This window comes from Euprymna scolopes, chromosome 29, assembly GCF_053919585.1.
Source record: "Euprymna scolopes isolate OS-2025 chromosome 29, ASM5391958v1, whole genome shotgun sequence".
NCBI lineage: Eukaryota > Metazoa > Mollusca > Cephalopoda > Sepiida > Sepiolidae > Euprymna > Euprymna scolopes.
In genome coordinates this window covers 12,402,293-12,424,980 of record NC_136510.1, presented here as the reverse complement: position 1 = coordinate 12,424,980, position 22,688 = coordinate 12,402,293, and the positions used below count along the sequence as shown (strand labels likewise).

The 22,688-nt window shown below is 33.2% G+C and overlaps 1 protein-coding gene across 1 annotated transcript in view; it reads right to left on the bottom strand.

The window, feature by feature from the left end:
• Positions 1 to 20,274, bottom strand: part of LOC145252481 (bifunctional 3'-phosphoadenosine 5'-phosphosulfate synthase-like) — a 357,476-nt gene extending 337,202 nt beyond the window's left edge. Inside the window, exon 1 of the mRNA XM_080111908.1 lies at positions 20,044 to 20,274. Within this exon, the coding sequence (XP_079968034.1) occupies positions 20,044 to 20,091 (48 nt within the window). The 5' untranslated portion in view covers positions 20,092 to 20,274. The remainder of the gene's footprint in view (positions 1 to 20,043) is intronic.
• Positions 20,275 to 22,688: the final 2,414 nt, after the last annotated feature.

The window sequence follows — 22,688 nt, the reverse complement described above, 5'->3', positions numbered from 1 at the left end:
AATTGTTTCAGTTTATAGCCTCCTTTTTTTTTTTTCTTTTTTTAACTCAAAATGTTGACTAGCTACGAAAGCGAGAATGATACAATTAAATTGAGAGACGTTTTGTGCTCCAGAATTTATTTTTCTACATAGTCACCACCATTCTCAATGCACTTTTGCTAGGAATTCAAGGAGTCATCTCTGCTTCCGAAACACGCCCATGACAAAGGTTGTGTTCTTAACATCTCACACTGTCAATATCTGCAGCAGAGCGATGAAACTTTCAGATCATGAATGCATAAGTTCAGTCATAACAATGCAATTTGTGATCGCCTCTGATGCAGACAGGTGGAATAACAATAGGAGACCTTACTTTTGGAATACCCCTTATAAATAAAATGAAATAGACAATTTTTAACATTTTTAATAAATAAAATTATCATGAAGCAGTTAATTTTAATAGAATGTCGTTTTAATCTCTGTATAAATATTAGATATAAATATCTTTCAATCCATAAAAATTTAAGAATTTTAAAGCCAGAAATTGTATTCAACAGTTTAAATCTCATTAAAATTTTAAAATACTTTTTCTTTTTTTTAACGCTATGATTTTTTTTATTTCATTAAATAATAAATAATGTTATTTTATTATTGTATAATATATATATATATATATATATATATATATATATATATATATATATATATATATATATACATACATACACCCCATATATTTCAGCATATAAGGCGACCATCAGATAAGACAAGGTACAAAATTGAAGCAAATCTTAATAACTTTATCATATATCGGTTGTATAAGACGACTGCTAAATCATGAAACCATGTTTGTTTAGCCTAGACTAGAGATTGCATCACCCGGTATCTTATGAAATATTGATTTTTAAAGATGATTTTTTTAACTTTAAGGGTGTCTTATATGCCAAAATATACAATATTTACAAAGTATTTCTGTGAAAAAAACTGGACTCAAATTTGGTACGTCCAGGTTGCCAGTCTGCATCATTAACCACTTAGCCAACGTTATCTCACTACTGCTGCTGAATCTCTATTCAAGCAACTTTTGCACGTCATTTTAGCAAACTGAGTTCTGTCTATTCAAGCAATCTGGGCCAGTCAAAGCAAAATACAAGGTGTCTTTAATAAATTTCCAGATTTATTCCAAGTAAACACTTTTATTGATAGGACATACATGAAACTTTATTCCCTTGTTGTACCGTTCAACTTCTGGAATGCCCCATGGAAGTCCTCTTGTGTGAGCAGGTCAATGGACCTCGTCACAGCCTCTTTCATCTCCTCAATTGTTTCATAACGACAGCCTTTAAGATTTTCCTTGAGCTTAGAGAATAACAAAAAGTCACAGGAGCAATGTCTGAAGTATAGGGAGGGTGAGGAACTGTCTTGATACCCATCTTGGTCAAATAGTCTGTGAGTTTCTCTGAGCACCCTGGGGACAAACTTTGTGCAAATCTTCTGCATTTTTAGTTCCTCGTAAATAATTGTGCAACAGTTCCCACACTGACATCAAACTGTACTTATTGGCTCTACAGAAACATGACAGTTTTTATCCATGAAATTCTTTATTAACCAATTTTGGTGTTCTGACTTCCTTACTTCCCCCACACCTCTCATCATCCTTCACAGACTCCCTACCTTCTTTGAATCTCTTATGCCACTCAAAAACTGATGCTCAATTCATACAAGATGGTCCAAAAGCAGTCTGAAGCATTCCATACGTTTCTATGATATTTTTTTCCCAGTTTAAAACAAAATTTTATTGTATATCATTCTTCTAAAGTATTCTCACGTTCAGATTGCATTTTTGAAATTCATCATCTGTGACAATCAGGCTTTAGTAGGGTGTATTTCAATTCTTACTGTAGCTGTTCATTTGAACGTGAAATCATAAAAATTGGTCATCTCATAAGATGTATAGCAGTAACAAAGTGAATTTTCAAGAGTCTACAACATCTTTAAATGCCTGTACAAAAAAATGTCTTGAAACTTACTGAAGGCACCTCGTAGATGTCCTCAATCCTTACTGGCCATTCATATGAAGACAGGAATAGCACCATTAAAACGAGTGACCTTTGTACTCCAGAAATTATCTTTTCTACATAGTCACCAGCATTCTCAATGCACTTTTGCCAAGAATTAAATGACGCATCTCTGCTCCTGACACATGTCCATGACAGGGTTTTTTTTCTTAGATTTTAACACCGTCAATAGCTACAACAGATATATGAAAATTTCAGGTAATGGATGCAGAAGTTACTTTTGCATTTAACTGATTATATATATATATATATATATATATATATATATATATAAAGAGAGAGAGAATAAATGACAAAAAGTTATATTCCAAAATTCATGATGCTGACCATCTTATAATTTATTCCTTTAATTCAGTTGACTTATGCAATTCTTTGATGGATTGATTGTTGGTATTTCTTCTGATGAGTTAAGGGCATAATAGATTCACTGATTGATATAATAATTAAGTGATTGATTTTGCGCTACGAAACAGATACGGTCAAGAATTGTATAAGTCAACTGAATTAAAGGAATAAATTATAAGATGGTCAACATCATGAATTTTGGAATATACTTTTTTGTCATTTATTCTCTATATTGCTCTGTAATTACATTAAGCTTCTTAAACAAGGATTGAAATATAATAAGAAAATATATTTCTACAGAAATAAATATATATATATATATATATATATATATATATATATATACTAGCATGTTGTGCAGTCATATGCAGATTTTGTATTTATTCTGTATTGATTATCATCTTGTACCCAATATATAATAGTGATTTCAAAATATATGAAGATTAATTTTTTTTACTGGGGAGGAGATTACTGAAGGATGAGGGTTAATAATTGTTTGATAGATTGATGATGCAACATGATCAGTAATGGTGGAACTTGCGTAGGGCATAAATTATTTAAGAGGACGGCTCCACAGAAACTTATTTACATTAGATTTGAAAATGACCATGCTATAGTAAGCCAAGAAGCAGCCCCACGGTATTGTGTTCCACAGACGGACAGTTATGGGAAAGAATCTCTGCTCATGGAATTTTCGTTTAGTTTTAGGCACGGATAGAAAGTGAGGGAAATTCTTGACGATTGTTGTAGTTAGACGAGTATTTGTTGCAAAATGTTTTACAGGAGGGGGGTATAGATTAAAGTTCAGTCGAGCACCTACCATAAAAGTAAGGATAGATCAGACTTGCAACATCTCTTTTGTGAGAAAGAGAAAATAGAGAGGCAAAAAAGGTCATCACCAACTAAATTCCAAAGACGATTCATATTTTCTTCAATTTCTTCCTTTGCTGAAACAACTTTTTTTTACCCCAATTCATATATCTCTACTATTATATAAAAGTCACTTTGTGTGTGTATGTGTGAGTTCCTTCCTCATAGACTCCAAAACGGTTGAGCTTATCTTTTGTAAATTTCACACAAAACTTATTCATATGTCTGGCTGTTTTGTATGTTTTGTACAGAAATTCATCCGATAAGTTTCGAAAATCAAAAAAATTTGATCTTAAAAATAGTCTTTCTTCTCATAGATAAAATTAGATTTAAAAATAACCATGTTATAATCAGGTTATAGTCATTTGGTAAGCAGTCTGATGGTATTGAGTTCCACAGATAGACAGTTATAGGAAGGAAATTCTGCTCATGGAATTTTTGTTCAGTTTTAGGTACAGATAGTGAGGGAAATTGTTAACAGTTGTTGTAGTCAGACGAGTATTTGTTGCAAAAGTACCCAGTTGAGGGTGAAGGAATTAATATTTTGGGCCAATTTTTCGATATTTGTTGTCCGAAGGGAGGAGTTTCAAAACGATACTGATCTTGTAAAAATCCGTCACCTCTGTCAAAAGTTTTAAGCAGACATACAAACATACATTTAAACAGACAGGTAAGATTTATATAATAGACTAGCCTGGGTGGCCGGCATTGCCCAGGTGTTTGGAGGTGTGGGTTGAGCAGAAAAAAAAAAAGTGCTAGTAGGCAGGCAGGCAGGCAGGCAGGCTCGAACCCGTACTATGAAGGAGGAAAAGAACGTGAAAAAAAAAAATGTGACATTTTTGCTGTTGCATCCCATTGCCAAACTGGAAGTGGCGAAGGTTTAAATTAAGGCTAGTCAATCAAAAAGCGGGGATGACTTTCGAAAATATTGACGGAAAAAGGACCCCTCCTCGTAGAAAAGTGCCCAGGTGAGAGTGAAGGAATTAATGTTTTTGGCCAATTTTTTCGATATTTGTCGTCTTGTGAAAATCTGTCACCTCTGTCAAAAGTTTTAGGCAGACATACATACATACATTTAAACAGACAGGTGAGATTTATATAATAGATTATATGATCATATAACAGGTTTACCACTGACCTTAGTGTTGCAGAGGGCAACAGCTATGATTATCCGTGGCCGATTCAATGGACGTCGTTGTTGTGCTTCAAGTGTAAACAGCCATGAGATCGGTGCCATTGATAGATAATTGCCCGGAAAATAATGGTAGCGAAACAATTTACCAACTGACCGGACTTGTTTGAAGTACAAATACATAGAAACTTCATTTCACATAACCACGTGACAAAAACAAAAGAAAAAAAAAAGACAAATTATTGAAAACAGATACAATATGCTTTATTCTCCGAGGGCACGTTCCAAAAGTAATGCCTCCTATTTTTTATTCTGCCCGAATGGGTCAGAATGGGGACTGCAAATTGCATTGTTATGACGACTGAACTTATGCATTCATGATCTGAAAGTTTCATCTCTCTGTTGAAGATATTGACAATGTGAGACTTGTAGGGGACTAGCATATATAAATCCTAATCCCGTTACAAAAGAATAATGAAACGAATGGAATTGAAGGAAACAAAAACTCAATTGATGGATAAGATAAATGTTGTTTATTTACTGTTGAAAGAATGAATGTTTTAGATATAACATGTGTTCATGTTCGCGCGGGTGTAACCATCGTTTGTAGAGGACTGGTATTGTAGAAGGAAAAAGGAAATGTGTTTTCATCTCAGGTTCGGGTCACTATCGTTTGTTCGCGCGTGGGAAAAGAAGTGAGTAATGTAATAGAACGAGAAATGGCAGTCCATCGTGTAGACAAAGAAAAGGATAGAGGGTTGACGTCAGTTAGCAGTCAGCTACGCGAAGGTATTCTCAGGGACCAGTAGTAGATAGAGAGAGAAAGAGTGAGAATGTGTACATACGATCTGTTATCCCTTTGTCCCACATAGTAGTAAATGATGGAATACTGTTGCCACATATGGGCAGGAGCTGCTAAAAAAGACTTGTCCTGCCTTGATAGGGTTCAAAATAGACTTTGTAGCCTGGTGGGAGATGTCCTTTTCTCTTCGCTGCAACCTCTATCTCACAGAAGAGATGTTGCGAGTTTGTCTCTGCTTTATCGTTATTTTCATGGAAAGTGTTCAACTGAGCTTCAATCTATGGTCCCCCCTCGCCAAACTTTCACAAGAAACACTAGACTAGCTGAAAACATTATCAATAATTTTCCCCACTCTTTATCTGTGCCTAAACCTAAACATAGATTCCATGATCAAAGCTTCTTTCTTAGAACTGCACGCCTGTGGAATTGTCTTCCGTTTTCCTGCTTTCCAGCTGTCTATAATATGGTTGTCTTCAAGTCCAACGTGAACAAGTTTCTGATGAGCCGTTCCACTTAAGTTAACAAATTTACCGAACTTCCATTACTATTGATTACTATATTGTCCTTTTGACTACTCTACACTCTTTAACCCTTATCCTTGAGTAGCCGATCGGCCTTGATAAGTGGTGACGCCTATGTAAAAAAAAAAAAAAAAAAAAATGGCGTGAGGTACGCGCCTCCCGAAAGGGAGTCGACGGTCCGTCGAACCTCTCAGCCCGAGAGCTGGTCCTAAAAAGGAGGAGCCGCTTATTGCTCTTTCTTTTATACTCGTTTCCGGAGTGTTTTTGCGCATGTGTGGATTTCCTTTGAAAGAGGAAGTGACGTTGTCCATGTGTGCGTTCGTGTGCGCGTGTGTATATGACAAGTAATATAGCTTGAAATGTGAACGCGTGTTTTTGTGTGAGACTTGAAAAGGCTCGTGCAGACTTTAAGAAAGCAACACCTGTCATGGACACATGTTAGAAGCAGAGATGAGTCAGTCAAAACGGTGGTGGATATGTAGAAAAATATATTCTGGAGATTGATTTAACGCTATCCTTCACATCTTCATAGCTCTTCAAATTTTTTTTGGGGTGGGGAGGAGAAAAAAAAAGGAGGTTTTACTTTTAGCACGATCCTCGATCCTCGTATAAGAGACTATATAACATTTTTTTTTTTTTTTTTTTTTTTACATGGAGGTCATCACTTATCAAGGCCCGTAGTATTGGAGATTTGATAGAGTGTCTTACTTAAGAGGGCGGTTTGTCAGGAATTTGTTTATGTTGGACTTGAAGACATCCAAGTTGTAGTTAGGAGGGAAACAGGCAAATGGAAGAGAGTTCCACAGTCGTGCAGTTCTGAGAAAAAAGCTCTGCTCATGGAATCTACGTTTGGATTTAGGCATAGATAAAGAGTGGGGAAAATTACTGATAGTGGTTTCAGCCAGACGGGTGTTTCTTGTGAAAGATTGGCGAGGGGGGACCAGAGATTGGAGCTCAGACAAGCACTTGCCATGGAAATAATAATAAAACAAAGACAGGCTCGTAACGTCTCTTCTGTGGGAGAGAGGCTGCAGGGAAGAGAAAAGGGCATCCCTCACTAAGCTACAAAGTCTATTTTGTACTCTGTCAAGGCAGGATAGGCTGATTTTAGAAGCTCCTGCCCAGATGTGGCAGCAGTACTCTATCCTTGGACGTACTTGGCTTTTATACAGATAGAGAATTGCATCAGTAGTGAGATATCTTCTGGAGCGGTAGTAGGATCCCACCATTTTCCCAGCGTCCTTGGCAACAGACCTGATGTACGTGTTCCATTTCAGATCAGGGGTAAAGGTCAAATCCATCATCATCACCAGTTTAATGTCTGTTTTACATTCTGGCATGTGTTGGACAGCTTTGTACCCTTCTGTCACTGGCCCTTTGCTCCTTCCCGGATCTGAACCCGCTAAACTACTTCGTTTGGTCATACGTCAAGAACATCACCAACATGACCTCCCACAACAGCATAACCAGCCTGATCGATGTCATTTGCCAAGTATTTGTGGAGCTCTCTCTCTCCGGTGCTTTTGGAAAAGGCATGCTCTCAGTTCCAGACCTGTATCTAGGTGATGATTAAGGCTGAAGGTGGCTACATTGAATAGATGTCAGCTATACTAAATAATCAAACTATCCGAATTGATTTTTTCAATAAAAGTTTTAAAATAAAGCTGTAGTGCTGTTTTCTTTAGAGCGACACTTTTATCATTCCACTCTGTGCTGTCTAGAGTCATTAAAACTTACACATCCATCGTATCATCCTCATATTATTTCTCCACATGCAACACATGTCTTCAACCATCACTGACCAGATTTCACCTCCATACATCATCAAACTGCATACGGATAGACTCATATTTTTCTTTGTGAGTTAAAACTAATCTATCTCTGGCCAGGTTTTTAGTTATCTTTCTCCCAATCTGATCCTCATCACTTCCTTCCAGGTTTTCTTTGACCTTCCTCTCTTAACTGAACCTGCTACCTCAACTGTTTGACATCTACTAACTCAAGAACTTTCATCCATTCTTTCAACATGGCCATACCACCAAAGTCTCATATTTGGCACACATCTCCCTATATACTGTCCAGATTTAATGTATGGAAATCAAGTACTTTCTTTTTCATTTTTGAAATCACGACTCTATAATAATATATACAAAATCTATAATAATATATACGAAATCTATAATAATATATACGAAATCTATAATAATATATACGAAATCTATAATGATATATACAAAATCTATAATGATATATACAAAATCTATAATGATATATACAAATCTATAATAATATATACAAAATCTATAATAATATATACAAATCTATAATAATATATACAAAATCTATAATAATATATACAAATCTATAATAATATATACAAATCTATAATAATATATACAAAATCTATAATAATATATACAAAATCTATAATAATATATACAAAATCTATAATAATATATACAAAATCTATAATAATATATATGAAATCTATAATAATATATATGAAATCTATAATAATATATACGAAATCTATAATAATATATACAAAATCTATAATAATATATACAAAATCTATAATAATATATACAAAATCTATAATAATATATACGAAATCTGGATAAATTAAAATATCATATTTAAGCGTATTTTACGACCAGGCAAAGCCAGCCATCCCTCGCTAGTTTTATATATATTCACACAACTTTAATTAATCTTTGGATTGATATTTTTCTAAAATAAATAAATAAATAAATAAAAATAAATAATAATAATAATAATAAAACGAGTTATATTATTTATTTGCAACCAAGATTGATTTTTATATGGAGAGTGCGTTTTATTTACAAATTTTTTAAATAAAATTATTTAAACCAAAATTTGGATTGATATTTTTACCAAATGAAGATTTACAATTAAAAAGTTCATATTTGGATTCATCGGATTATTGTTCTCATTTTGAGTGTCAAGGAACTGGTGGCACAGTGGTTAGAGAAATCAATTGTAAAAAGTGATATTCTCCTGAAGGTTGAAGGTTCAATCCTGGGCAACCGAAAAATACAATTACGAATTACTTAGGACCTCTATCCAGTCATAGCTGACGGAACAAGAGCATGCTATCCCTGTGATGTAAATAAAGGGTTCTGTTTGAAATTCAGTCCGAATTCCCGAGTTTGACAGAAAGATTCTTGAGTTCGACAAGATACACCTGAAGAAGGTCGGAGGTTACATCGACCAAAACGTTGTGAAAATGACACTCAAGATGAGAACAGTAGTCCGATGAATACAAATAATACAAATAACCTATCCTCATCGAAAAAATTAAAAAGTTGATTTTTATTTTGGTTTAAATAGTTTTCTTTTTATAAAATTTTGTAAGCGCACTCTCCATCATAAAAAAAAAATCAAAATCAATGTTGGTTGCAAATAAATAACTCATTATTATTATTATTATTATTAATAATTTTTATTTATTTATTTTTTAATAAAAATATCAAACCAAAGATTAAAGTTATGTAAATATATTAAAAAACGCTCGAATGTAGCAAGGTGAAGATTAATCCAGTGTCACCTGAAAACCGTTCTTCTCTAAATTAAGTCAGCCAGGGTCCTTATTCCCTACTTCCTCCAAAGTTTTTTTCACTAAGGCATTTTACTATATATTTCGACTAGTGGGGATACCCGGCGTTGCCTGTGTGGGGGTGGGGGTGGGGGTGGGTCTAAATCAAAACAAAATGGAAAAAAAAAAGAATAAGCGCACGTAATAACCCTGTTCAAATATTATAAAAAAAAAAAAACGCGAACGTGATGCATAATAAAGAATAATTGAACAATGTTAAAACTTCTTTAAAAGATTGGAAAAACAAAAACAAAACAAAACAAAAAAAAACAGCGAACGTGATGGAAAAATTAAAAAAAAAAACAAACGTAAAAATGGTATAAATAACCCTGTTCCAATATTAAAACTATGTCGGCTCGAAGTACAACCTTAAGATAACGACGCTGCTACTATACCAACTGGTTTATGAAGTTTTTTTTTATATTTAAACTAATTCAAGAAAGAACTTTTTTGCGCACACGTGTTTGGCTAAATTGTCATGAAGGAACGATTTTTTGCTACCTCTCCCTGTAGAAAAGTGCTCAGTTGAGGGTGAAGGAATTAATGTTTTGAGCCAATTTTTTTATATTTGTCGTTTGAAGGGTCGAGCTTCAAAACGATATGAATCTCGTAAAAATCTGTCACCTTTGTCAAAAGTTTTAGGCAGATATACATACATACATACATACATACATTTAAACAGACAGGTGGGATTTATATTATAGATTACACAAAATACATGTTGAAATATTCCACATGCTGAGGATTAAGTTATATTTGAAAACTAATTCCATTAGAACCGTTCTTCTTAGTTGTAATTTGTAATTAACTCACAAATAAGTCATTTGTTCAGGATTGAGTTATGTTTGAAAATCTCTTCCTACCTCTCACCCTTCCTCAACGTATATTGCTCCACTTCCTACTCTTATTTCATATAGTACATAATATGTTATATAATGATATATAGATATATATATATATATATATATAAAAACAAGAAGCAACGACAGAATTCGCGCATAAGCCTGACGAATCCTATAGTTGGATGAAACGCAGAATATTCAGTGTAGCTTAATCGCCATATATATTTTATAAATTACTATATATATATATATATATATATATATATATGTTATATAATGATATATATATGTTATATAATAATATATATATGTTATATAATAGAGAAAGGAAAGAATAAGAAGTATATCACCTAATTAGTAATACTACTGAATCCATAGCAGAAATGACAGACTTTTCTGAGTGAGTCACATTCTGTGTGCGCCCTGGCAACACTTCCTACTGAATGCAGTGAACCAAGCTTGGTGCCACATCACCTCCCTTCAACAGGCTCTTCTCTCTTGTCAATGAGGCAATCTCAAAGCCATCGATCTAGTTTGTCTTCGGAGCTGGAAGAAGTTATGCGGCAACTTGCTTAAAACGTGGCACAGAATGATTAAGCAAGATACCAAACTGATTCTAGGTTTGACAATCTATGGTGTTTGCCATTGGAACCATGACTGGCTATCAATAGTGTCAGTGTTGGGGATGTGGTGAATTAATTGGAAGGAGCCAGCTTAATCGATCCGGGGCGAATGCTGTTTCAAAAAAAAAAAAAAAAAAAAAAGACAAAGCGGAAATAAAAGAGGAAGATATGAGTAAAAAAGATGTTAGATTTTATCTCTTCATTTTTTATGTTCAACTTGATTTGTACACTCACTTTTTCTTGATTCAAAATTCCATGAGTGATGTTTCTGACAAAGGGGGAAAAATTGCTGTTTTCTGAGTCAGAATCTAATATTTGGTTTCGGTTAGTTTTTAACCTGTTTTTTTTTTTTTTTTTACTCGTTACATCAAGTGGCTTCATGTCTTGTCTCGAGCGATTTCCATAAATAATAATAATAAATCATGGCTAATTAAAACAGCTTTTTTCAAACATTACTCAATTCCAGAACTAGGATATATATGTTAGCGTACATTTTTTTACTATTAGAAAAGTCTTTGAGTAACTTACATCTAATCTGAAGATTTGGTATTTATTGAAGTCGAAACTAAACTATTCTTTTTCTACTAATTTCAGAGTGGTAGGCAGTAGTGTAGTATCATGATAACTACACATTACCTTCTCCTTCTTTGGATAGGTAGTGTAGTACCTGTTTCATTATCATGAGACAATCTTCCTAACTCCTTGGGATATGTGTAATGCAGTTAATACTCGTTGATCATATAAACTAATAAAACAAACAAACAAACAAAAACACATTTTAGGTTGTTTCGTAAAAAAATGATAATATCAAGGGAGATAACTCTTAAACGAGTTATCTCCCGTGTAGTTCACAAACGACCAAGATTATCAGATACAACATTATAAAGATTTACGCACGTTATATTCTTCACTTGCCCAATATTTAACTCTTTGACAATTGGGGACACATACAAGTGCAAACAAACAAATAAATAAATAAAATAAAATAAAATAAAATAAATAAAAACATAATTGCATTTAGAGGACCGGCCAAAATCCTAAAAAGAAAACTCGGTTTAATAGCAGACGATTTGTCTAGCATTTGGAAAAATGCCTCGTCCCTATGAAAAAATAAAAGAAATAATCATTATATGTTGGCATGTGTTAGACGTCTTTAAGAAATCGTCTTCCAAAGCAACCGATCTCTGGCCAAGTTTCTGTTTATCCCAAGTCCATTTTTATCGCTTCTTCCCATGTTTTTCTTCTTTGACTTTCATTATTGATTTAACTTGCTATGGTTCTACATCTACTAATCCCAAAACTTTCATCCATTCTTTCCACGTGACCATATCATCAAAGTCTCCAGTTTTACATACATCTCTCTTCACTGTTCAGATTTAATCTTCCTCAGAGGTCATCAGAACTAAGTGTCTGTAAGACTAGCATCACACATCCATCATATCATCCTGATATCATTTCTCTCCATTCATTCATATTAGAAGCCGGCTCTTCAAGAGCCTGTTCACGTTGTACTTGAAAATGACCATGTAATAGTTAGCTGGGAAACAGCTTCATGATATCGCATTCCACAGGCGAGCAGTTCTAGGAAAAAAAAAACTCTGCTCATGGAATTTTCGTTTAGATTTAAGCACAGATAGAGAGTAATGTAAATTAGGGATAGTTGTTGTAGCTAGTCGAATGTTTGCTGTGAAAGACTTACCTTGGCGGGGGGGGGGGATCATAGAGTGAAGCTCAGTTGAGCACCTGCCATGCAAATAATGATAGAGCAGAAAGAGACTGGCAACGTTTTTTCTATGATACAGAGGCTGCAGAGAGGAGAAAAGGACACAAACTGCACTTCAATCTACGGTTCCCCCTTGCTAAACTTTCACAAAACACTCAAACTAGTTACAACCACTTTATAGGATTTCCCCCACCTGTACCTAAATCTAAACGCAGATTCCACGAACAAAGTTTCTTTCCTAGAACTGCCCACCTGCGGAACACAGCTCCATTGACTGCTTCCCGGCCGACTACAATATGGTAGCCTTCAAGTCTAATGTAAACAAATTTTTTTAATCGTCCCTTAAATAATCAAATTGTATCCAACTTACACCATTAATAACGATTACTACACAATCACTTAACATTCAATAACACTTATCCTCGAGTGGCCTTTGGGCCTTGATAAGTGGGGACTATCTTGTTAAAAAAAAAAAAAATATTTTTATGTACATTTACTCTAAAGACATATTGCCACCGCAATGTAAGAGTGGCCAAATTCAAAGGGACATCCAAACTGGGGAGTTGTACAGCACGATGTTTGTTCACATTACATTTAAATTTCTCCATTTTGGCACAGTCGGGGAAATAGGGAACAGAAAGTGTATTCCAAAGGCAAATAGTTCTCTCTTGGTTAATAGTTAATGTCCACAAACTCTAATGCAGGAAATAATATTTTATTTTATTTATCTATTTTACTCTTTTTCATTCCAAACAAGGGTACTTGGAATGCAAGGAGATACTATTTGGGACAATGTTTACAGCAGACTATGTAAGGAGATAAGCAAGACGTCTGTTCACATTACATTTAAACTTCTGAATGTCAGTACAGTCAGGGAAGCAGGTAAAAAGGAAGGAATTCCAAAATCTAGCAGTCCGAGGGCAGAAGCTATTAGAGTAGAATCTTTCTGGGATCTAGGGACTTTTACAATGAAGGGGTGGAATTTTGTTTACGAGTTTCAGAATAGCATCCAGGTTGAGAACAGTAGTCTGAATAATCCAAATACAAAATTTCCTTGTTTTTGTACAGGTAGGTTAAGTCAGTACTTATCTATGATGTAACTGCACCACAAATTACTTCATTCCATCCTAAGAAGAAGACAAACACAAAATGATTTCTATTTTCATGGAGATTTGAAACACCCACTATTTGATGAAGAGGTTTTACCTCGAAATATGTTATGCAATACGACTACACATATTAGATTACTATGTATACACTGTGATTAAATCAAGTAAGATTTACTAAAAAAAATCTAATTAAAAGAAAGACACCAACGTTCTCGTTTCTTACAACTGTGACAGACTTCTATGACCATTCTATACACATTACTAGTATTCATAGTCATTTATTAGGAAATTCACTCTCTGTAAGATTAAGCATTTTTCATGCTCGTTCTGCTTTGAGACAAACAGAAGACTTAAATATGTGCTTGTTTTAGTTAGGGGTGTATATGTCAAGAGTGTACAGGTGTAATGAGTTCACCAGAGCAGGTTTCATCAAAATACATTCAAAACAGTTTTATTATTATTTTTTTTACTAATGTGTCATTGCCAAACACAACTCGAGAATAAGAATTAATAATGCTTTTTTATAAATAGGCATGTAGACTATTCAAGGATAAGGACCCGTGAGATTGTCAGTTGACAATGCACAACACCTTAGAAGAATAAGAAATGAGTTAACGGCCAGAATTGGATTAAGTGGGTTTGACAAGAATTTGTTAACAAAAAACTACAAGACAACCAATCATTCTCCACCAATCTACCCTTTATACTTGTGAACCCAGTACAGTCCCAAAGAACAGCAGATGAAGTTATTACCGATTCCTTTGTAGCAAATTCCACAAGACCATCTACCAAATTTCTGTCGTTCATTCAAAATATTCGTACCATAAAGAACTTTTGTCCTTTTCATGTTGACATGCGAGCTTTACTGATTTAATCTTTTCCTTCCACATGGCAAGGTTCCTCTGAAAAGTCTGCAACAATGACAGGATCGTCAGCATAAAGAAACTCCCAGGGACAGTCCATTTGAAATTCACGAGAGAGAACCTCCATCACAATAATAAAATGAAAAGGGTTCAGTCAATATGGATCCCTGGTAGATACCAACATCAACATGGAAAACTTCACAGAATTTGCCATTCCCTCTAAAACATTATCTTGGCACAGAGTACATTGCCTGAACAATATGCCCTATCTATTTATCAATCTCTAATTCACGCATTGCAGTGATGGGACAGTGGCTGGAGCATAGTAGACAGTGTGGAACCTATTAGATTAGAGGTTTTTGTTTTAATTTTAGACCATGTCTAAGAGAAAGAGATTAATGGTTAGTGCACCAGCACCACATATGGCAACACTAAAAGAAACACGATCTCCGTTCTTCCCTATATGCAATTAAAACACATCAAGCCTCAAAAACTGCTTAAGCAATTGTCGACACAATTTCTTCATAGCGTAACTACAAAATACTGAATTCTCCTGCAACAGGTGAATTTAATAATCCGGGTTACATAATAATCGTAATGAGACCCCCACTCCCGTCCCTATATATTTGCCTTCGAACGAGGACTAGGAAGAGATGACACAAAGTCGGAAGTATGACCTTCATCGAGGTGAACGATTTATATGACCTTCACCGAGGTGCCCGACTTGACACACAAAAATAAACCGCCTCTTAATCACCTGCTAACACACGCGTCACTGTAACGTCCGATGACAACAACAACTTCTCACTCGACCTGCCTTTATACCACTATCTCAATCCCTTCTCTTGCGCATGCGCCTGTAGATTCCTGACAACCTCGAGACTTCCGCTTATAAAAACCCAAGTTTTGTTGTCGCGCATGCCTATACAAGGCACAAACACGAGGGCATTTGTTGTGTTGGTAAGTACTACAGGAAGCAGCAGAAGAATCAAGCCAGCGGCCAGATCAAGAACAGAACAGATACTACACTCTGCTCCCAGCTTGAAGATCATCCTATTAGTAGCACAGTATCTCTATAGTAAGACACTCACAGCAAGAATTTCTTCTACCACAACTACAAAGAATTTCTTCTACCTCAACTACAAAGAATTTCTTCTACCTCAACTACAAAGAATTTCTTCTACCTCAACTACAAAGAATCTCTTCTACCTCAACTACAAAGAATCTCTTCTACCTCAACTACAAAGAATTTCTTCTGCCACAACTACAAAGAATTTCTTCTACCTCAACTACAAAGAATTTCTTCTACCTCAACTACAAAGAATTTCTTCTACTACAACTACAAAGAATTTCTTCTACCACAACTACAAAGAATTTTCCTTTCATCCTTTGTGTACCTTATTAGTAGAATTTCCATGAACAGAGTTTTTTCCAAGAACTTCTCATCTTTGGAATACATTACCATGCTTTTGTGATGGCTATAATATGGTAGTGTTCAAATCTAATAGCAACAAAAACTTGTCAAACACCATCCCCATAAGTTATATTTGTTCATTTCATTCAGCATTTTCAATCTTCACATTTTTTTTTTTTTTTTTTTTTACAAGGAGGTCACCACTTATCAAGGCCCGGAAGCCACTCAGGGATAAGGGTTATTGCATGTACAGTACGTTGTACATTATTGTTGAGATTTCATAAAGTGTCTACTTAAGGAGGCGGTTCATTAGGAATTTGTTTATGTTGGATTTGAAGACATCGAAGTTGTAGTCAGGTGAGAAACAGGCAGACGGAACAGAGTTCCACTGGCGTGCTGTTCTAAGAAAGAAGCTTTGTTCATGGAATCTACGTTTTGATTTATGCACAGATAGAGAGTGGGGAAAATTTTTGACAGTGGCTGCAGCTAGATGGGTGTTTTTCGTAAAAGATTGGCGAGGGGGGACCAGAGATTGGAGCTCAGACAAGCACTTGCCATGGAAATAACGGTAAAACAAAGACAGGCTCGCAACGTCTCTTCTGTGGGAGAGGGGTTGCAGGGAAGAGAAAAGGGCATCCCCCACTAAGCCACGAAGTCTATTTTGTACTCTGTCAAGGCAGGATAGGCTGTTTTTAGCAGCTCCTGCTGAGATATGGCAGCAGTATTCCATTCTTGGACGTACTTGGCTTTTATATAGGTAGAGAATTGCATCATTAGTGAGATATCTTCTGGAGCGGTAGAAGGAACCCACCGTCTTTCTAGCGACATTGGCAACAGACTTGATGTATGTGTTCCATTTCTCATAATATTATTCATCAGTCTACTGACAATCTATCTCATTAACTCATTTGCTTGAGTGGCCTGCAGCCTTCATAAGTGGTGACTCGTTAGCTATGGTGATCGTTCATTTTCTATCTAGGGATTCGAGTTCCCAAGAAAATGGTTACATCTAAGATTTAATTAAAATACTGTTTAGTCAAAAATCATTTTCCATTACAGTCATATGCGAAAGTGATCCCTCACTCTAAAATAATTACCCCCCCCCCCCCTCTCCAAAGTATTTTGGGCGTTCACACGAAATCGCATAAAAATGTCGAATTTTTTGTGGGTGAAGGGACTTAGTTGAGGATTCCTACAAAACTCTGTTCTTAATAGTTGCAAAAAAAAAAAAACAGAAAAAGAGAATTATTTTCGTCGTGCACATTGATATTTGAAAGGAATTTCTAAGTCTTTGAACTGTCGCAAACAAAATCTGGCTCTAAAATTCTTAGCAAATCCTCATGTAATAAAAGATTAAAATATTGGGGGCAAATGTGTAGTTTAGCGGCGTAAATTATTTGACAGACAAACAATTATAAAAAATATTTATTTTCATATAAAACACATTATTAGACCCAAAGACTGAAATAAAACCAGAAAAAATTCATTTTTTATTATTTCTTTCATCATTTTTATTAGACCAAATGTACGACAATCGAGGGCGTCCCGGCATCATATTGTTTTTAAAAATTAGCCTTTCCAAGGTTTGACAGATTGGCCTTTTACAGGCCAAATTTTGCCTATTTTACGCTCTTTCATTACAAAAATTGCGGCCAAATCAGTTCCAAGAATATTGTCTATTTGCCATTTTTGGAAACTGTATCCAATAATTGGTAAAATTGGAATAATCGTCGACTTCTGTTTGTATGTAGACTCCATTATTTTTTTCTAGCGATTATTACGGCATTTGTACACCTTTCAAGTGCGTTATTTAATAAAAACAGAATAAAACAATATTTATCGCCTGAACACAAAGTTTTCATCGCATCTTCAGGCCACTAAACTGCGGTTTTACCAAAAAACATAGACGACTTAAAAATGAAATAAAAGAAAGAAAGCGAAGCAAAAATGAAAGTAAGACTTTGCCGAAATTGGAGACGCCATTTTATTTCACGCACCTGCTCTCCAAATTTAGGGGAGAACATACTAAACTATGGCCGATAAATAACAAAAAATTAAACTTCCAGAAAGAACTTTGAAAAAAAGTAAATAAAGTAAAAGAGAACATATATCGATAATTGTTTAATTGGAAATGTTTCGATTTAATTAATGAAAACGGGAAAGTTTTTCATGGAACGTTTTTTTTTATTATTAAAAACAGAAAATGAAATGACATATAATGGTTTAAACTGGGCGAGAGCGCTATTTGAAAACAAAACCAAAACATTTATTGTATAAAAATTCATCAAAATATCATTGGAAAAACATTTATTGAAACGTTTGCGTAAAAAAAATTTAATTTTTAATAAAACAATTTTGTAATGAAAGCAACATTTATAAAATAGTTTGTTTTTTTTTCGAACAAATAATTTTAAACATTTTTTTTTAATTAAAGCAACTTTGAAAAGTCGTCAACAAATTGACTTAAATGACTTTTTCCCCCTTTTTTTAAGGTGTTTTTTTTGGGTTTTTTTTGTTCTAACTTCAATCGTTCTTCAGTTTAATTTTTTTTTTTTTATTTCATGCTCCGGCCATAGTCTCCCCTGGATTTGGAGAGCAGGTGCGTGAAATAAAATGGCGTTTCCAATTTCGGCAATAAAGTGTAGAAGCACCGTAAGACTTTCGTGTAATGTTGAAAAGCTACTGCAATATCAATTAATTAAAATTGAAGACTAGAAACGGGAGGTATTGTATTCGCATGGTCCCTATACTACAATTGAAAAAAGAGAAAAAAACGTGATAGGGGTGCTTGTTTAGAATGACACTTAACAATACAGAAGGTGCTTGTTAAGATATAGGCGACAAATCGATTTTTTAAAAATATGTCGCTTTAAATAAAAACAATATTACGTACTTAATTGTCGTGTCGAAAATAGTAATATATGCAAAAATTACGAAAAATGATCGCATAGAACAACTGCTATTGTACTTTTAGTAAATAAATAAATTAAATCTATCGTTAGATAACACATAAGCCATGAACAAGTAATTTAAAATATTCGTTTCGGAGTTATGTCTCCTGTATGTGAACTCCTTATTGTCTACTTTATAACCCCTAAGAAAAATACAATTTTACCCAATTTTCTGTAAAAATTCCTATAAATAACTTTCTCCTTGATGACTTTTCGTAATTTTTCGATATATTATTATTTTCGGCATGATGATTAAGCACGTAATATTCTGTGCAGCTTCATTGCTATAATATATATATATATATATATATATATATATATATATATTGAATTTGTACATATAAAAACAGTACCTTTGCAGAATACGGATGGTACTATATTTTTTTATAGGATTTGGAAGTTAAATTAAATTTTTGAAAGTACAGAATTGTTAAAAAAAAACAAAAACCCTCACATGTTAAGAGTCGCTCGCTTAGCACAGTCCGTATTCTGCACAAGTAAGTAGTCCTAATAAATAAATACTGCAATTGAACAACTTCATTAAAACACGTGAACAAACTATTTTTAACTCGTTGTATTTACCCGGGTGTAAAACATATTGCTGGGTGGAGGAGGAGGGCATAAATAAAAAATAAAAATTAAAAAATTAAGGGTTCAAAAAAAATCATTTTAATTTTCCTTTATTCGAGTTCTGCTTTCAATAAATAATAATTAATAAAGAAAAATAATAATTCATGTGTATTTGTTAAAAAAAAAAAAAAAAAGTTACGCATTAGCGAGAAATACAGGCACACGAGATGTTTGAAAATGCAGAAATAGAAATCGATATTTTGTTTTATGACATGCAAAACAAGACAAAAGACACTCTTGAAATAAATCTTAACAATTTTATCCTTTTTTTTAATTTATTTATTTTGTAACAGGAAGATTAAATATCTTAGGAAATAAAAAATTTAAATCAACGCAAGAGACAGATTAGAACCATCACCAAGAAAATGTTATTTGTTATTTAAATTTGGAGTCTCACTTTTAGGGTATCGTTCAAAAACAAAGAGGGTGGGAAAACATCGACTCTCCCCACCTTCCCCTTTTTTTCTTCTTTTGATATTCCAGTTATTTAAAGGCGCCAATAACCTGGTAAATAAAATGTAATAATAAAAAAAAGGGTAACTTACATGGGACGAGTACATTCCTTCGTAACTAGTGCCGGCTTGTTTCTGCATCGTATATATTTATTATTGTTAATAATTAATATTTTTAAAAAAATGCTTCTTTCGTCACTCTGGTAAAGATGACTTGTAATGAACAAACATCAAAGATAAAAAGTAAAATAACGTGATTTTATTTCGACTTTATTTGTCGCGATGATTGAGCGCACCGCACCTGGTCAGATTATTATCACGAATGAAGGAACTTTTCTTGGCAGGAAAAATAATGTTGGCACCGGTTGGCCTTGATTCTAAACATCTATTTGTACTCATGTTTCATTCATATACTGTTTCGCTCTATCACAACTCCAGTCTGGCTAGTGTGTTTCTTTCTCATAGCTTTCAGCGTAGTTAGGCAGGCAAGGTTATTTATTTATTTATTTTACTTAAAAAAAAAAAAATTATATCGAAACACTGTCGCTATAGCCTCATCATTTTGAAGGAGACGTATTACCCTAAATTTAATGGTGTGGTGTGATAAATGTATCAGAATTTTGGGGGAATTTTTGACACCCCGAACACGAAACTACGAATATAATATATAAAAAAAAAATAAATAAATAAAAAAAAATTCGTAATTTCTCTTTTAAAAGTGGGTTGTTTATTTTCTTTATGGAATATACTTCCAAAATAAACTATTAAAGTTGTTTAAAAAGTAATAGAAATGTTATTTTTTTTTTTATTATTAAAAAAAAAAAACAGTGTTTACAAAGTGCAACCATTTTTTTTACGTAATGAAATCAATTGAATTTTACGAGTTAATTTTTTTCAATTTTTAAACTTTAAAAATCTATCAATTTTTCTATTGGTTAAATTTTTACGATATTTTCAGGGTCAATGTGAAATTTTATGCTCTTTTCAATAAACTGAATATAATATTTTAGACAAACGTTTTTATTTTTTTAAATTCACCCCCCCCATTTTGAAATGCCTATTAAAAGTTTAATAATTAAATTTATGTACCAAAGTTTTATATATCACAAATTGAAGATAAAAGATCAATAAATAATATATTCAAATTTAAAACAAAAAAAAAAGTGTTTTTTAGAAATTTACCTGTAAAGTTCGAAGTTTAAAACCTTTTGTCGTTTTGTTTTTTTGGGTTTTTTTTAATGAAACCTCATAATCTTCTTATTGTACAGAAAGTTTCGTTTTATTACGAAAATTATTTCTATTTCATTCAATGTTTTGTTTGTTTTTTAGATATTAAAAAAATCACTTTATAAAGTGGAAATTAAATATATTAAATATATATTAAATATATATATATATATTAAATCAAAAACTCGTGTATTTTTTGAGAAAAGAAAAAACAAAAATTTCTTGAACTGTTTTTTTTTTTTTTAGGCAAAAAAATTATAAATAAAATGTGACTAGTTTTCAGGTATGGAGGCACAAATTTCTTTATGCGCAAAGGTAGATGGCTAAACGCGAACAACGTGTGGTTTTTACTTCCTTCTGTCCACCCGTAATTCAAAGCAATAAAAAAAAAACTACTTCCAGTTTTAAATAAAAACGCAAAATGTTTGCATCATGTCGGGTTTTTCAAATAGGCGTTTAAAAAATTATTTTATTTAAAAAATAAATGGATTTTAAAATATAAATATGGATAAATTCTTAGCAATGAAGAATTCAATTACACCTTGATTAGTAATTTTTATAGATAAGTGTTTTTTTTGGAATTTATATCGATTTTTTTATAATCGACCTAAGTTAAATTTCGTTTATATTCTTCAAATCTTTTAAAGGAAACCGATTTAAAAAAGAACAAGTTGCATAATTTGCTATTAAACCTGTTATTTTTTTTTTTTTAATTTGGTCTTTGCTCCTTTAATTGAAAAAAAAAATAGGGCTTGAATTACATTTTTCGAGTATTTATAAGCTTGGAAAGACAGGGGTCGAATTATTCAATATTTTTTCACATATTCGTAAGGTCAGTTTCTGACACACCTAGTGGTGTGGTGTGTGTGTTGTGCTTGGTAAAAATCGCGGTACTTATGCACTTTTACCACCGTGATGAAATAATAACGTTATTATTTTTAAAGCCATTATTAACGTGGGGAAGGGAGTGTGTCTTGTAACTATTCTGTGCTTCCACCTAACAATTTAATAATAATAAAAAAAGGTATCGTGAAGCTTGAAAAAAAAAAATTTTTTTTTTAAATATTAGAAAAAAAAAAACTATTTAAGAAAAAACTATTAAAAAAAAAGAATAGTGCAGTTGCAAAAGTGACCAAGCACCAAAAGCGCACTATTAAAAATCACGGGTTTGTTTTACAGTCCACGGAGATTCGAAACTGGTCAAAATTTAAAATATATAACAAATAAAGGCACTTCTGCATTATACGGACGGTAATAGTTGTTTAAAGCGATAACTCCTATTTCTTCTTGCTTAAATAAATAACAAACAAGATTTTTTTTTTTTCGAACACAAGAATATTTCAAAACTAACACATTTAATGTATAAAAATGTATCAATATATAATTGTAAAAACATTTATTGAAAAGTCTGCGTAAGAAAATATAATTTTAAGAAAACAATTTTTTTAACGAAAGCAACATTGGATTTTTCTCTCGAACATTTGAAAAATTAAAGTAAAATTGGATTTTTG